This window comes from Entelurus aequoreus, linkage group LG14 (assembly GCF_033978785.1).
Source record: "Entelurus aequoreus isolate RoL-2023_Sb linkage group LG14, RoL_Eaeq_v1.1, whole genome shotgun sequence".
Taxonomy (NCBI): domain Eukaryota; kingdom Metazoa; phylum Chordata; class Actinopteri; order Syngnathiformes; family Syngnathidae; genus Entelurus; species Entelurus aequoreus.
Window position 1 is genome coordinate 16355953 of NC_084744.1, and position 19038 is coordinate 16374990.

The 19038-nt window shown below is 40.6% G+C and overlaps 1 protein-coding gene across 1 annotated transcript in view; it reads right to left on the reverse strand.

Annotated features, from left to right (window-relative positions):
• LOC133665349 (immunoglobulin superfamily member 3-like) overlaps positions 1-19038 on the reverse strand; it is a 346105-nt gene that overhangs the window by 150575 nt on the left and 176492 nt on the right. The window contains 1 exon segment of the mRNA XM_062070626.1: positions 7999-8418. Coding sequence (XP_061926610.1) covers positions 7999-8418 — 420 coding nt within the window.

Below are 19038 nucleotides of genomic sequence, written 5' to 3' on the forward strand. Positions count from 1 at the left end.
CTACCTACCTAGTACGCTCAAGGCTCATCACCGTGGTCGACTTGAAATGTATCACGATCATATCATCGCCAAGGTAAAGTTAACAGTGTGTGGTGATATTTGTCATTTAGCCGTGTATCCTCAACTGTTACACTGATCAATGTGCTTGACCGATTAGTGACCAGCAAAAAGCAAAAATGTTCTAGGTACTAGAATAGGTAACATGTATTGGGTAATGGAGTTTCTCTTTAAAGAGGACAAAGGCAAAATAAGGAAACTAGGGACACACTTAAAAAGTGCAAAAAGTAAGTGGCAAGAGAGTAGCAGATCGAAAAGGGAGTAAGAGAAAATGAAGTTAAAAAGAATAGATGGAGAAAGTGAAAAGATTTTAAAAACAGAGTGAAGCTCTATCACGATTCGGTCCAAGGCTCTTCTCTTTGATGCTGGCTGTGGGTGATTAGTTAGTGATGGGGCTGTCTTAAGAACCACTCCATCTTTTATGATGGCAGCTTAATGGAGGTTCTGCGCCCTCTCCAATCACATTTCCCTTCTGTCAAATATTCAATAAGCCCCCACGCCAAAAAAAAAAACCCAAAAACACGTTCACCCACAAAGTTATGCAAGTGCCACGCCCGTCTTGCCGTGAGCCCAACAAGAAGAAATCTAAAAATGACACATCAAGTGTGAGCCCACGTCAGCACACCTCGGCTGTGTTCTCCATCATGGAACAGCATCTATGATAGATTACAGGGACGACACAGGGTGACAAAAGGTTTCCAGACGGGAACTCGGTGTGCCTTTTGTCTCCTTCCCTGAAGTAGCAGGGAGTCGTCTGACAAACTTTAGATCTCTCTTCCCCCTCAACCAGATATCTAGGGCGCCATCATCTTGTAACGGATGTCATGCTTTACTGGCCAAAAAAAAAAGGACTAATTAATTAATTTGAGTGTTGTATGAGACACCCAACACTGTGTTCTGCCACGGTAATGGCAGCTAATGTCGCAGTTCTGGGAAATACACAATGAGTTAGTTCTTCCGTGCGGAAGAATGGGGTGAGGAGGTCGAGTCGGGTGGGAGGATCGGTGACGGGCCACAAAGCTGTCGTTGTGTCTGATCCATCAGACTACTTATGAGATAATTATCAAAAGAGGCATATTCAATGTACACTCACCCCATCATGTTCCTTGACTCACTGTCCTCCCTACCTCCCTTTAACTCGTCCTCCCCCACTTCGCCGTCTCCATTAGACAATCAACAGTTGCCAAAGGGGCGGAGCACTTCCTCATGCTAATGCCTCAAGAGGATCTTTGACTTGCTTAACTGCATGTGTACCCTAAAACGTTAACTGGAAGGTGCACATCGAACAAAGGTTCTCCCAACATCTACAGCAGGGCTTTTAAACTGGCAGACTCGGGGCCACATTCGGCTTGGGAATGACACCATACCGTCCCCAGAGTTCACTTCAAAACAAAGAAGACAAACATTTGTGCAGCAAATTTCTTAAAACACTAGAGTGCAACTGTTGTATAGAGGAACTTGGACCACTGTACACAGTGGCAGATATGTGCATTCACCTTGCTAGCAAACATAGGGAAGTGAAGTGAATTATATTTATATAGCGCTTTTCTCTCGTGACTCAAAGTGCTTTACATTGTGAAACCCAATATCTAAGTTACATTTTTAAACCAGTGTGGGTGGCACTGGGAGCATGTGGGTAAAGTGTCTTGCCCAAGGACACAACGGCAGTGACGAGGTTGGCAGAAGCCGGGATCGAACCCGGAACCCTCAAGTTGCTGGCACGGCCACTCTACCAACCGAGCTATACCGCCCCAAACATAGAAGATTGGAAACAAACTAGTGGTTTACATAACTGAAGTCTTCCTCAGGGCACCCATTCAAGTCTTCTCTTTTATGGCATTTACTTTTTTCTTCGTAATGTGCTGTTTCGAACTAAGGCCATGTCTACACTAAGCCGGATAACCCCTTAAACAAAGAATTATTTAGCCTAAGCCCCGTTTTAGCCACACTAAACCATCGTTAAAGGTAACCCTACTTGGATAATTTTTTTTACAAGGGTAAGTGTGCCATGTATTTCTTGAATATCCGACTCTTAGCTTTGTTTGGATTTATCGATCGTTTACCAACTGAGTTCGGAAAGGAAGTGAAGTCAGAAAGACCGCGCCCCACACAGGAAGTGACGTCAGAAAGAACGCGCCACGGCCAGCTTCATAATAACCACTGGAAAGATGGAGGCTAGTCATCCAGACATGCCTGTGTTTCTCATTCTTCTACATGTACAGACGCTGGTGGAAATCACACATGAATACCTTAAGAGAAAGCGATTTGGATACAACACATCTCAGACGGCAAAATAACTTTCGAATGTCCAGGTCAGCTGTGATTCTACTTCGTACATTTGTCGAAGGAGAGTCTTCCGTGGATGTGATAAAAAAAGGTAGCGTGTGCTTTGTATTACCTGGTCGACGAGGGAAGACTACGGAAAACATCGAATGCATTTGGACTGGCAAAGCAGACTGTATCAGTTGTTGTCCGCCATGTATGTCGCGGACTCAACGTCTAGGTCCAGAGTATATAAAGTCACCAAAAACGAATGGACAATGAAGGTTTAGGCAAAAGAGTGAGGAGTGTCCTGACCAGATATCTAGATCCCTAGTTTGATTGTTGTAAAATGTTCTTTATCACATTGTTTACGTGTCTAATAAAGATTTTATTAATTTATGATGGCTCAGGTGTGATTCACTACAATAGGGCCCACAACACACTGGATTTCAGTTAATTGAAATACCACAACACTGGATATTGTTCAGATAAGTTACATTTAATTTAAGAACTTGCACACAAAGCAACACTGGAGGTGACAATGACGTGCGCATTTTCTGCGCATGCGTACTAGGTCGCGTTGCGGACGGAGGTGGGGAGGGGGTCTTAAACGACCATTGTGTGTGTGTGTGTGTGTGGACAAGGATAAGGTTAGGTTCGGATTTAACAAAACCTCATGGAGCTGGATGCAATCTTACTTGGAGGGGAGGGAGCAGGGGGTAGAGGTGAACGGCACCGTGCCCCCCCCTCTCGGTGAGCTGTGGAGTCCCCCAAGGCAGTATATTGGGACCTTTACTGTTCCTAATATACATAAACGACATGTCATCGGCATGCGACTGTGAATTGTTTTTGTTTGCGGATGACTCTGCCTTGTTGGTGTCCGGCAAGGACAAGTCACAGGTGGAGAAAATCGTCAGTGCTGAGCTCTGTAGAACTTGCACCTGGCTCGCTGACAACAAGCTATCCATACACTTGGGTAAAACAGAATCCATCCTGTTTGGGTCCCACATCAACCTTAAGAAAGTCAATGACTTCACCATAAAAGTGGGTGACATTGTTATCACCAGGAAAGATGAGGTCACCTACCTAAGTTCCATTCTAGAGGCTAATCTTTCCTGTGATAAAATGGCAACCAAGGTAATCAGAAAGGTTAACCAACGAACGAGATTTCTCTACAGAATCTCCTCTCTGGTCAACAAAAGCACCATGAGGATTCTGGCGGGAACTCTCGTTCAACCCTTTTTCGATTACGCATGCACCTCCTGGTACCCTAGCACCTCCAAAACCCTCAAATCTAAACTCCAAACATCTCAGAACAAGCTAGTCAGGTTACTTCTAGACCTCCACCCCAGATCCCACCTCACTCCTACCCACTTCTCCAAAGTGGGCTGGCTCAAGGTGGAGGACAGGGTTAAACAACTTGCACTGAGCCTAGTCTATAAAATCCACTACACCTCCCTGATACCGAAGTACATGTCAAACTACTTCCTTAACGTAAATGACTGCCATAACCACAACACCAGGGGGAGCTCCACTAACCACGTTAAACCCAGATTCCGAACTAACAAAGGTCTTAACTCATTCTCTTTCTATGCCACATCAATGTGGAATGCGCTCCCAACAGGTATAAAAGAAAGGGCATCTCTATCCTCCTTCAAAACCGCAATAAAAGTTCACCTCCAGGCAGCTACAACCCTAAACTAACACCCTCCCCGGATTGCTAATAATCAAATGCTAATAATCAAATGCAGATACTTTTTTCCTATGCCTTCTGATCTCTCTCTCTCTCTCTCTCTCTCTCTCTCTCTCTCTCTCTCTCTCTCTCTCTCTCTCTCTCTCTCTCTCTCTCTCTCTCTCTCTCTCTCTCTCTCTCTCTCTCTCTCTCTCTCTCTCTCTCTCTCCACTACTTGCTGTCCATATCCTACCCCCCCCTCCCCCCTCCACACCCCTGATTGTAAATAATGTAAATAATTCAATGTGATTATCTTGTGTGATGACTGTATTATGATGATAGTATATATGATAGTATATATCTGTATCATGAATCAATTTAAGTGGACCCCGACTTAAACAAGTTGAAAAACTTATTTGGGTGTTACCATTTAGTGGTCAATTGTACGGAATATGTACTTCACTGTGCAACCTACTAATAAAAGTCTCAATCAATCAAAGGTGGGATTTACCCTGGATAACCTTAGCCGGCTTAGTGTAGAAGGGGCCTAAGGCTGCTTATACACTAAGGTTATACAGGATATAACCCACCTAACCTTATCCCTGTCCACACACACACATTGCCATCGTTTAAGACCCCTCCCCCCGACGCAACACGGCGTAGTACGCATGCACGGAAAATGCACACATCATAGTCATCTCTGACCTAATATGTAAACAATTTGCTGTGCACTTCTCTTCAGTGTGAAGAGCTGCACTTTACTACGTTGTAAATTGTTTGCTGTGTTTTGTGTGCCTTTTACATTTGTTTGCAGTGTTGCTTTGTGTGCAAGTTCTTAAATTAAATTTAACTTATCTGAACAATATCCAGTGTTGTGGTATTTCAATTAACTCCAGTATGCTGTGGGGCCCTATTGTAGTGAATCACTGCTGAGCCATCATAAATTAATCAAATCTTTAATGGACATTTAAAAGTAAACAATGTGATAAAGAACATATTACAACAATCAATCTAGGGATTTAGATATCTGGTCAGGACACTCCTCACTCTTTTGCCTTCACCTTCATTGTCCATTTGTTTTTGGTGACTTTATATACTCTGGACCTAGATGTTGAGTAATCGCTCGACATACATGGCGGACAATAACTGATACGGTCTGATTTGCCAGTCCAAATGCATTTGCGGTTTTCCGTAGTCTTCCCTTGTCGGCCAGGTAATACAAAGCACACGCTACCTTTTTTATCACACCCACCGGAGCCCACATTCTCGTTGTCTCTCCTTCGACAAATGGATGATGTTTTTCGGTAAGACCTGGACATTCGAAAGTTTTCTTGCCATTCCTCTGGCACAACACACTCGTTGACAAACATATCCCACCAGGCCGCCGTTCTTCCAGGTCTTATCCTCAACATTGCTATGTTCCTGTCTGAGAGGTGTTGTATCCGAAATAGCTGCAATCCCGCGTTTCCTTCTCTTAAGGTATTCATGTGTGATTTCGACAAGCGCCTGTACATGTAGAAGTAGAAACACTCACCTCCACCTTTCTAGTGGTTACCTCCGAGTTACGAAACCGGTTGTTATGAAGCTGGTTGTGGCACGTTCTTTCTGACCTCACTTTCTGTGTGAGGCGCGGCCTTTCTGACATGACTTCCTCTCCGAATTCCGCTTATAAAAGATCGATGAGTCCATACCGAGCTAAGAGCCGGAGATTCAAGAAATACACGGCGCACTTACCCGTGTAAAAAAAATATCCAAGGAGGGGAACCTTAAACGATGGGTTAGTGTGGCTGACACGGGGTTTAGGCCAAATAATTATTTGTTTAAGGAGTTATCCGGCTTAATGTAGACAGGGCATATGGTGTTGGTGTAGAACCCTGGTTTATACAATGACCACGACACTTAAGTGGTTGCCATATTGCTTACTACATACTATAGCACCAATTGTGGCACAGTTTTCCATAAAGGAAGTTCAATAGGTTGTACTCAGTCACGTGATTTTTGAACAGAAGTAAATGAAGTGGTGGGCCACCAAACCAACATCGCTACTGTAAAGCAACAGTGTGAACTATCTGAGTATGCATGGGGCCTACATCTTCCCACTAAAAGCAGATAAAAGCAATAAAATCTAACTATATAATGGAATTAATATATCCCTATATTTAATTAAAGAAGATTAGTCAAGTGATCACAAGGATTATCTGTCGGTCGCGTTCCCAGACATGTTGAACTATCCGGTGCTCCATACGTCATTCTACACGACAAAACAGATGAAAGCTTGGAAAAACATGGAGGTCTACAACTTATTTGTGTGTGGCTAGGTCAAGGTAATTGGTATCAAGACTCTCCCAGATAAATGCATTGTTTTAGCTTGGTTTGGTTGCATTTCATGATTTAACTCCGCTTTTACAGCCATGTTTGTTGCCTTGGTGTTGTTGCACACGCCATTTACGAGTGTGCGTTTTTTCCTGTCTTTATCAAAATGTAACAATAAATCCCAACGTTGTGTATGTGCTGAAAGCTTAATTTATGATTGCTGCCTTTGTTAAAAGCTTAACTATTTTAGGTTTGCTCACATTTGCTTTCTTTTACATAGACTCCCTGAGTTGGTGGCTTACAAAACACTCATAGCAAGAAATATGTTTTAAAAAGTCTGAAACAAGATAAAATACAAATAAAATCAAGATAATACCTAAATACTACCAGTCTGTGGTTGCCAGTGTTCTGTTCTACATCGTAGTGAGCTGCGGGGGAAGTACATCTAAGAAGGACAGCTCCAGACTGGAGAAACTGATCAGGCGGGTTAGGCTACCCTAACCCTAACCCTAACCCTATCTATTTGTCTGTCTATCTAAATGGGAAATAATAAACATCTAAAGTATATCAAACAAACCTTTAACAAAGTGATCACTGTAAACTCGTGGTCTTTCGTAAAATCTTGCACTCTTTCGCCCTTCTTATATTACCTCTGCAGGAGGTAATGTAAGAAATCCTTTTCATGTTTTGAAAGTTTCCAAAGCCAGAAACAACGTGAACATAGGGTTTTGTTCTTCAAGAAAGGCAAAATGCCACCAAGAAGGCTTTGACAAAAGACTCCTGCTGGCCCACCACTTCGAGCCTCGCATAATTAATTAGATGGATTTGACGCCAGGTGAATACAACCTATTTGCTTGGATTAATGTTGTACTTTTGGGTTGAAGTTGTTTGGGTTGAATTCAGAGTTGCTGACTGCCAAACCGTTTCAGTTCCGAAGGTCTAAAGTAAATTAGCTAAAAAGTTACGATACGACTTTAGGCACTAGAAACATAACCCTTAAAAATGTTATGAATAAATATAGTAATACGTTAGCATATTCTAAGTAACAAAGACTTAATTTAGAGTTATTTGGACACGAGGGGAACATATTGTAAGTAACAAAGACTTAGGGTTAAGGTTAGGGTTATTGTAGTTTTGTGTTTTATTATGTAAGAACAGACCATATTCATTAAGTGGTATTATATACAACAATTTCCTTACTTAGTACTAATCAGCAATAATTATGAGGTTATTAAGGGAAGACTCTTAGTTAATGGCTTACTGGTTGTATAATAAGGCCATGCAGAATAAGGCATTAATAAGTACTTAATAATGACTAATTAAGAGCCAATAAGTTACTAATTTGCATGCTAATAAGCAACTAGTTAATGGTGAATATGTTCCCCATACTAAAGTGTTACCATAAATATAAATATGCATCCAACGTGAACGTGAAGAGACAACAGAAGAACACCTGCCGTGCAGACTTGCACTGTCTTAGAACTGTTTACACTATCATAGACTGTGTTTGTAATGTTGCTCGTCAAAGCAATACTAACACACCAGTGGGACGTCTATGTAGGTTGAATAAGCCCTTTTAAGGAAGCTAATGAGCTTAGCGCGAGAGGCTGATCTGCAATCATCGGAAGCCGGCCCACATGGTTGATGCGCATCTGCGTCTATAGTCTTTGAAAGCAAATCTGCACTACACTCACCAGTGGGCTGAACGCGGAGCTGAGTCTTGTCGCTCTGCTTGCGGGTCATGGCAAACCAGCTGCCATCGCTGTCCTGGATCCACTCGGCCGCCTGGCAGTAGAGCAGGCCCTGGTCCACCGGCTGCAGCTTGTGGATGGTCAGTCGATAGGAGGTGGCGCTGGTTTTGTCCAGCCTGAGGTCCCCCGCTGCCATCCTCTGCCGGTACGGACCCCCAGACCGTAAAACAAAGTCCTTCGACAGGGTGAGCAGCTCCTGTGGGGGGGCTGTTGTGTCATCCGGGGCTTTCAGATACCAACCCACTGACAAGTGTGTGTGTTGCATTGTGGTCCTGGACACTTCACAGGTGAGTTGTAGTGTGTCGCCTTCCACTTTGGAAAGAGTCTGGGCTGGAGCCGTTACTGTGAGGGAGTCAGCAATAACTGCAGGAGGTAAAAAAAAACGGGGGCGTTAATTGGAAGCAGGCGATAATTGGAGAGAGAGGCTGTTATGTCTGAAATTTGTAAAGATGATTTGTTGAGGTACAAATAAACCATGTTTCACGTTGTAGTATACAAATGAAGTGTGCTGAAGAGCTCCAGGTTTAAATGAGACATTTCTCTCACAGTCCATAAAGAAACACTGTGATGCTGTAATAAACTAGGGTTTATTTTGACTTTTGGTGTAAAAAAATACATATGGTAGATAAGTAGCCATCATAATCTAATACTGGTGGTGATTTACTCTTAACAGCAGGCGTGACCACACTTTTCAGCAAGCGAGCTACTTGTCAAATGACCAAGTTGAGGTGATCTACCTCACATGTACGGGCACATGCACACACACATATACATATTAGGGTTGTCAAGGGATTCATTTTTGTAATCAGATTATTATTATTATTATTTGCTTAAGAAGGTACCCCTATATTTGGATACAAATGAAAGTTTGTAGTCAAAATGTAATCCAGGCACGTTTTTAAACGTTTTCTTTAACTGTAAGTCATTAAATTGCTTAAAGCTTGTACAGTATAGTAAGAATTAAATGCACATTTTCAAAGTATTTGCATTAAAAGACCATACAAGGTACAGATAGTAAACATACCCATAAACAACTTTACATTTGCAATTTTCCCATCTGCATATACTCTTCATTTAAAAAGAAAAATCATACAATAATATTTGCATCCTTTAGATCAGGGGTGTCAAAGTCAAGGCCCTAAAATCATCAGCCCGGAGGTTGGGTCTTGGGCGCAGTTGGGTGTTCCAACAGGACAATGACCCCAAACCCACGTCTAAAATTGGTAAAGGAATGGCTAAAATTGGCTAGAATTAAGGTTTTAGAATGGCCTTCCCAAAGTCCTGACTTAAACGTGTGGACAATGCTGAAGAAACAAGTCCATGTCAGAAAACCAACACATTTAGCTGAACTGCACCAATTTTGTCAAGACGAGTGGTCAAAAATTCAAGCAGAAGCTTGCCAGAAGCTTGTGGATGGCTACCAAAAGCGCCTTATTGCAGTGAAACTTGCCAAAGGACATGTAACCAAATATTAACATAGCTGTATGTATACTTTTGACCCAGCAGATTTGCTCACATTTTCAGTAGACCCATAATAAATTCATAAAAGAACCAAACGTCATGAATATTTTTTGTGACCAACAAGTATGTGCTCCAATCACTCTATCACAAAAAAATAAGAGTTGTAGAAATTATTGGAAGCTCAAGACAGCCATGACATTATGTTGTGTATGTAAACTTTTGACCACGACTGTACATACATGTAAACATGTTTTGTTAACAGGTGTGTTAGAATAATTATATATAAGTTATCACACAACTCTTATGCTTAAAGGCCGTTGCTATAGTTATTATTTATTGTGCTCTTCTCTGCTTCGTGCAAGGGCACACAACGTGTTATCTTCCACGGCATATGAGGGGTGGCCTCGCTGCAGATGTTTTCTTTGTTTTAGCCCGCTATCAGCCAAGGACGTACCAGGGCCTCAACGAAGATAAGGCGACAGCACGCAGACAAAGCAGAGACAAGGCAATCACAAGGCCCCCAGCACATTCCGTCACGTATTGTGCGTACTGGAGCTGCTTTGCATGATATGTGTGACCCCTCCCTTTAGAGGCAGCCTCAGTGATGTTAACTGGGGAACTTCTGAATAAATAGAGTGTGTTAGAATAATTATATATAAGTTATCACACAACTCTTATGCTTAAAGGCCGTTGCTATAGTTATTATCTATTGTGCTCTTTTCTGCTTCGTGCAAGGGCACACAACGTGTTATCTTCCACGGCATATGAGGGGTGGCCTCGCTGCAGATGTTTTCTTTGTTTTAGCCCGCTATCAGCCAAGGACGTACCAGGGCCTCAACGAAGATAAGGCGACAGCACACAGACAAAGCAGAGACAAGGCAATCACAAGGCCCCCAGCACATTCCGTCACGTATTGTGCGTACTGGAGCTGCTTTGCATGATATGTGTGACCCCTCCCTTTAGAGGCAGCCTCAGTGATGTTAACTGGGGAACTCCTGAATAAATAGAGTAGCGTGTGGGACTGTCCCTTAGAGCGTGGTGGGAGACTGTAACTGAGTGTACAGCCCCAAACGTTTCTCCCCATGAGCAAAATTGAACTCTGTCTCTGCCTGATTCCTTGCTTCTTGTCTTGTTTAATAGATAGTTCGGTGTTTGAACCTGACAAGGTGTTAATTAAAATACAAAAATTCTACATGCAGAAAGATTGTCTCCTTTTTTGAAGAATATAATAAAGAGTGTCACAGCTTCGAATTTACATTGTGGAGGGGAAGAAGTACTCCTCTCTTTCCAATTCCACTTGAAAGTATTTGTTTTTTTAGCTTCTTATTTGTCCAGATCCAGTACTCGTTTTTATACACTTTGAAATAAATAGTTTGGAAGCTAACTCCATAGCTTGTTAACTTGTATGCAATGATGGTCTGAGAGCGGTCTGAGAGTGCGGGCAGGGTGTAGCAGGACTTATAGTGAAGGCAGGAACTGTGCGATTGGTCTTCACACTTTTGACAGCAGGTGTTTGGCGAGAGAGAGTGTTGAAATAAAAAAAGTATTTTTATTCTTCTTCATAATAGCTAGCAGCAGCCAGCCATCATCTTACAAGATCCTCGGGTGCCGTCATATTTGTGTTTTTTTTTTTTTTTTAAAGCCCGGCAAACGACGGACACACCCTCTGCAATCGACTGGTAGCTTGCGATCAATGTATTGGGCACCCCTGTTTTACACTATATCCTGTTCTAAATAAAACTTTTACACAATATTTATTGTGTGCTGAGCTTGTGGACATCTCACACCAGCACACGCCCCCGTGGAATTGCATACATGGATTAACATGGAAGGTCATGAGAACGAGATGCATTCAGTATAGCCTCCAGGATGTAGCAGAATCGTATTTTGCAACCTAAGGACGGAATAACCCACACGTATGAGGTTGAAGGTATGAATGCACACGTACATGCGCGGACGTGATGATGGAACATAGCGCCGTGTTCTGTGTTTAATGCAGACAATTTAAGATGGCGTGACAACAAATTAATGGAGGAGGGAGAAGCTGAGAGCTTTGGATGGCTTTTTAAGCCCCAATATGTAACAATACTGCCTTGAAATAACAGCTTTAAAATGGCGATGATGGTTCACTGACTTGTAAAAAAGGAGAATTGCGTATTTGGTGTTACCATGGCGACCATATATAATTTTACTTCAGTGCTTTTATATCTCCATAGACCAACCAGGACGTCTTAAGACAAATGGCAAAAAATATACAATATACTATAGGATTTTTTTTTTTTCAGTATACAGGCTACATGTACAATACTCGGTTGTGTTTGTTCCACATGGAATGAATCCACTCTAAAAGCTTTTTGTTCCTAACTAACTTTCTTTACCTCCCCCCTCCAGCATCGGGCACTTTATTTTTTGTTTTTTTCCCCCCTGCCCTATGATGAAAGGTTTAGCATACACAGTACTGTATTATACCCCTTGCTGCACTTTTGCTTGGCATTGCAGTTTAAACCACAGTTTTGCAGATGCAGTGTGTTATGGTAAAGATGTCTACTGTTTGTAACATTCCTGATAAAGTTGTTAATCACAGATTCAGGGTTTCCCCTAATGTGCGGGTGTCAAACACAAGGCCGGGGGCCACATGTGGCCCGCCACATTGTTTTATGTGGCCCGCGAAAGCCTGGAAATATTATGCTTTAGTAAAATGCTTCATCTTTTTTTACTAAATATATTTGTTATTTCCCTTTTGACATTAAAAATCATGTACTGCATGCAATTGCATATCTTTTAAAATGCAATATTATCAAAATCAAAATATTATATTATGTATTCCAAAAATATTTTTTGTTAAAATAAAGATAAAAACTGTACTTAAATATCTTCTTGACTTATGATTTCAAAACAAATTATCAATCAAATTGTGGACTGTAAAATTGACAATAGATTTTACGGTTAAATTCCGCCGACTGAGTTTTTTTTAACCGTAAAATCAACTTTGGTACTGTTTTTTTCCATGTACAATGAGACATTTAAACATTTTAAAAAACATTAAAACAACAAGATTTTACAGTGAAAAAAAACAATCTGGCAGCTCTGTTGCTTGAATTTCACTGCTAAAAACAGTGGTATTGTTTTTACGTTCCATTCCATTTATATGCTGTAAAAAACCCACTGCTTTTACTGTAAAATTCTGGTGACTGAGCTGCCAGTTTTTAAAGTAAAATTTAAATGTTTTTTTTGCAGCTTATGTAAAAAAATATATATATTGTTAATGTATTGTATAGACACATGTATATTCATGTATTACTCATTGTTAAAATCTGCCTTCTCAGGGCAACGATAACTGCGATGTGGCCCTCAATGTAAAACGAGTTTGACACCCCTGCCCTAATGTATTCGATCGTGCAATAATAAAAGCTGCCACCCCTTGAAAATTAAGAAATTTTTTACGTGAAAAAAATTTAAAGCATGATATAATGTATTGTAGCCTCCAGAAGAAGTCACACAAAATCCGACGCTCTTTTTAACTTGTATTGCGAAACCTATGCTAACAACCGGCCCAGTTCCAACACATTCCCTCCCGTGCAGTTACAAAACAACACTTCCTCATTCTCTGCCAATCCTCTTTCACTTCAGGCACGGTGTGGGACAATAAACATAAACATGTAACACCAGCAACTCGTTACAGTATGAATAGTTATGTATAGCTTAGTATTTGCGGACTATTGACAAGTGATGCACCGTCACTCAAAAAATACTTTGATCCCCAGACCAGCAGAGTCGTAACCAAATGTTGTGATGACGTAGGCAAGATGCAAAGAATCGTCTGCAAGAGGGGCAGCATGTCCGCGGTGTGGATGTACTTTAATAGTCACTAAAAGTGTCTAGACAATTGAACAATTCTTAACATTTGTATAATAAACTGTAACAATGGAAAAATAGAGCAAAATAATATTTTTAAAGAGGAACTTCACTTTTTTCCCAATTTTGTCTATCGTTCACAATCATGAAAGACACGACGACAGATGTTCAGAGAATCTGGAAAAATCACTGCACATAAGCGGAAAAGCCGAAAACCAACATTGAATGCCCGTGACCTTGGATCCCTCAGGCGGTACTGCATCAAAAACCGACATCAGTGTGTAAAGGATATCACCACATGGACTCAGGAACACTTCAGAAAACCACTGTCAGTAACTACAGTTTTTCACTACATCTGTAAGTGCAAGTTAAAACGCTACTATGCAAAGCCAAAGCCAATTATCAACACCACCCAGAAACGCCGCCGGCTTCGCTGGGCCCGAGCTCATCTAAGATGGACTGATGCAAAGTGGAAAAGTGTTCTGTGGTCTGACGAGTCCACATTTCAAATTGTTTTTTGTCTCACACGACGTGTTCCCGACATCTACAAAGCAATCAGCTACCGGCTTCCTCCTACTGATATGGTATGGTATAACATGGGTACTCTGCCGAGCTCTAGACAGCACCGACACTCAACAACGGCACATTATTTTCAGACTATAATTACTGGTTTGCAAAAAATATTTTTAACTCAAATAGGTGAAACTGCATAATCTCCCACGGCACACCAGACCGTCTCTCACGGCACACTAGTATGCCGCGGCACAGTGGTTGAAAAACACTGATGTAGACCACAAGGAAGTGTTTTCCATTTAGAAAAAACTAATAATAATATGATTCCTTTAATGCGCCCTATAATCCGGTGCGCCTTATACAGTATATGAAAAAGATCAAAAATGTTTTAATTGGTAGTGCGCTCTATGGTCGGCAAAATACAGTAATCAATAGATTACCCGATTACTAAAATAATCGATAAACGCAGCCCTGCTTATGATTAAGACTTTAGTAAACATGATTAGATGCAAAAAAACAGGCATGCTATGTCCATCAAAGTGTTAGACATGTGTCTAAAAACGTGAACTACACTGAAAGAGAGGCTGGCCACAAAGAGGAGCAGCTCAAACTAGGCCAGAGTCAGACAAATCAGAAAGAAGAAGATAGACAAGCAGGCAGAGAAGACGATCGCAGCCATCTGGAGTGAGAAATGGTGTTAAAATAGATGGAGCAAGTAAACAAAGCAGGCAATAGGGTGGGTCAAATTCAGCACCTCTAATGAGGCGCTTAAGTCTGCTGCTGTACTGTACATGAAGTACATGAAGGAGCAATTTGCTGCAATTCTTAGACCATCTTCACCTCCTCGCTCACCTCAAGTGTGTGATTTCTGCTATGTTAGTCATGGGTGCAGTAAAGCTTTTTTTCTGCTGATATACACCTTTGCTGCTTGTATGATATAATTACCAATATGGGACTCTAAGTAGGCCGGTGCCAGTGTTTATAAGCAGAGGCTCACTCCAGCATGCTTTCAGGCTAAGCAACCTTGCTATCGGAATAGGTCTAACTGCCAGGCAATTGGATTTTAGTGGAACCATATCGGAATGATATAATCTTATGTTGCTGTTCCACAAATTAGTGTCTTCCAAATTAGGGACCCCGAGCAACATAGGATGCAAAAAATAATAATAATAAATTGTGCATTTGTTAAATACGCTAGGAAGATGGTTTCATCCTCTTTTGACCTGTTTAGTTCACTTGATTCAACAAAAATCACTTGACCGATTCTGACAAGGCTTGTAAGAAAATAGTAAAGTAAGAAAATAGCAAATAACAGTAGCCCTCAATGATAAATGTGTTCTTGAAATGTAAGAAGAAGTTGACATATTTACATTTGTGAACCCACGATTTTGCTTCCGATTCTTGATGTGACCATTCAGTTCAGAATCAATTCTGGCAACATTTTTTTTTCTAATAAGTGATAATAAAACTTTTTAAAGCAGGTTACAAAAGCTCCTCTTGGCTGCTGACTTTTATCGCGTACACTCTCAGAGAGTAAGTGCAGAAATAACCTAAAGTCTTTTTAAAAATGTATACGGTTCTTGATTTAAATAATAAATACATTTTTTGAGCACTCCTAATCTCTACAGTGATAAGGCTTCTGGTACATGTAAATGACTGAAAAATAAATACACAGATGAACAAGAAAAAAAGACACTGACAAAGCTTAACCTACTGTTACTATAACAATCTACAAGGTTAATATAGTTGGCTTCTCTTTCTTCCCCGCCATTTATCTGCTTTCTTTTGTATTTCAAGTTATCATTACATATATGTATTGTTGCATTTGAACAATTGTATTGTTGATAATAGAGGTAATTATTGTTATTATTCATTAGCAATAGTGCTATTTCTATTGGTATTTGTATTGCTCCATTTGTAGTGTAATAATGTTCATTGTCATTTCTGTATTATTATTTATTTCACTAACTGCTTCTTTGCTATCACTTTTACCATCATATTTGTACATATCCTATTTGCGATGTTGTTCTATTGTTGTTGTTGTTATTGTTGTGTTTGCTGTTGTTGTTGCCTCTCTGTCTTATTCCCCTCTTGTCCCCGCAATTTCCCCCTCTGTCTTCCTTTTTTTTTCTTTCTATCCCCTCCTGCTCTGGCCCGGCTGCACCAAATAATAATATAAATCCATTTAATAAAGTCAAATACAAATAAGGCAATAAGAGAAGTATCCCACACTTCTCTTTTGTAAAGTGAATTTGTACAGCCAATATGGGCATCTACATCAACAATATGATTTGAAGTGAAGTGAATTTATATTTATATAGCGCTTTTCTCTAGTGACTCAAAGTGCTTTACATAGTGAAACCCAATATCTAAGTTACATTTAAACCAGTGTGGGTAGCACTGGGAGCAGGTGGGTAAAGTGTCTTGCCCAAGGACACAACGGCAGTGACTAGGATGGCGAAAGCGGGAATCGAACCTGGAACCCTCAAGTTGCTGGCATGGCCACTCTACCAACCGAGCTATGCCGCCCCTGAGTAGCTGGACAGGACAACAAAAAAATATCAACAAAACATAAGATGTAAATAAATAACTACAAACAAATAAGGAAGCTGACAATTTTGTAATTGTACAGCAGTATTTTTTGTATATCAGTATGAACATTTGCAAAAATATAAAATAAATAAAAAATATATTTTTAGTAATTCAAATGATTGCAAAAGAAATAAAAAGAAAATATGTATTTACATAAAACTAATCAATGAAACGCATGGATCTCCAAATGTTGTGGTATTATTCTTTGCAATTAGAAATCGAGTCATACCAAAGACTCTAAAAATGGGACCCATTGCCTCCCTGCTTGGCACTCTGCATCAAGGGTTGGAATTGGGGGTTAAATCACCAAAAGATTACAGAGCGCAGTGCACACTGCTGCTCACTGCTCCCCTCACCTCCTAGGGGGTAACTATGGGGATGGGTCAAATGCAGAGGACACATTTCACCACACCCAGTGTGTGTGTGACAATCGTTAGAATTTTAACTTTAACTTTAAATACTTTTTTTTTTATGGATTAAGAAGAAACAAAACATTCAAAGCTCCTATTCTTCGCGAGAATTGTTGCAATAAATAAAACAAACTATTAGACGCCACACTTGCAAACAACCTATAAAGCATCTTTGAATTCTAAAAAGTGATTTATAAGTGTCATGTATTATTTATCGTCATCATCATCATTAATAATTAGAAAACTCATAGCATGTATTTTCCCCAAGTGAATAATGCATCAATCTTAATGAATGTCTAAACCAGTGGTTCTTAACCTTGTTGGAGGTACCGAACCCCACCAGTTTCATATGCGCATTCACCGAACCCTTCTTTAGTGAAAAATAAAATGATGTTTTTTTTCAAATTCAAGACAAAGTTATATGTTTTTGGTAACACTTTAGTATGGGGAACATATTCTAAGTAACAAAGACTTAATTTAGAGTTTTTTGGACACTAGGAGAACATATTCTAAGTAACAAAGACTTAATTTAGAGTTATTTGGTTACGGTTAGAGTGTTAGGGCCAGGGTTAGAGGGTTAGGGTTATAATAAGGCCATGCCGAATAAGGCATTAATAAGTACTTAATAATGACTAGTTCAGAGCCAATATGTTACTAATTTGCATGTTAATAAGCAACTAATTAATGGTGAATATGTTCCCCATACTAAAGTGTTACCATGTTTTTTTTACTGGTGCACAAAATGAACCGTGCATGAACATCACCTTGTTCAAAGAACACAACCAACACAGAGCATAAACTCACAACAAATTACACACCTGCAAATCAGTGTGACTTCTGCTGTTGCTGTATCCGCAATACGCCGATAGGGAGAAGTTTTTATTTACACGATGAGTCGGGTGTGTCTTGACCTCCGCCAAACCCCTGAGCCTGACTCACCGAACCCCTAGGGTTCGATCAAACCCAGGTTAAGAACCACTGGTCTAAACACAATACAAGTCAGTTATCACAGTGAGTGGCAGCCTCACATAGACCTGTTACCACAACTACACACCTACGCTACAGTCCGCCGTCACCATAGCAACACTCCCACATGATGCTAAAGCAAACCATCACAGGGACAATCTCAAACACTCCGTGCAATATCCCCTGTGAAACCTCTGTAAGTCCACCAGGACTCAAAATTAATCATCTGGCTGATGCTTCACGCCCCCTTGGCCTCACCTCTTGGAGACATTTAACGTTGCCACTCTTCCCAAGTCCTCTGAGCCAATCAGAGAAGACTTTTTACTCAATCTCAACATTTGTGAGGGTCAGACTGGGTTGTGGAGATCTTGCAATAGCCCCACTGACCTCAATCTGGGGAGGATTAGAAACAGAATGAGACGGCCTTGGCGGGCACAAACACACACTTTATCCTGTCACTTTAGAACGTACAGTTGACTGACCATGCCATCACCTGAACCATAACCACCGTGTCAAAATGAAGCCCCATGCTAATCGAAATGTTGGTTTTAATAGACTGTTAGGGAAAATAAAGGGGAAATTCTTTTCTCACAATAACTCGACAAACTAAAGTTTATTAATCTATGATAGCTACCACTCTTTGTTTATAATGTCTATTTTCTGCTGGATCTACTCTCTATTTCATGCTGCAGCTGTTATACTGTATATACTGTAATATTGTACATGGTAATTGTTGTATATTGTATATATGATATAAACATATAATATAATATAATATATCAGTATATATCATATACTGTACATCCATCCATCCATCCTCTACCGCTTATTCCCTTCGGGGTCGCGGGGGGCGCTGGAGCCTATCTCAGTTACAATCGGGCGGAAGGCGGTGTACACCCTGGACAAGTCGCCACCTCATCGCAGGGCCAACACAGATAGACAGACAACATTCACACTCACATTCACACACTAGGGCCAATTTAGTGTTGCCAATAAACTTATGTAAATACTACATATATTTTATATTGTATATTGCTACTGCGGCACATTTTTAGTCTATTTTATACCTGCATTGTCCTTTCCATCATTACACTTTCCATCCTTTGTAACTGAGCTACAGCGTGGAACAATTTCCCTTGTGGATCATTAAAGTTTGTCTAAGTCTAAGTCTAAATCCAAACCGTGT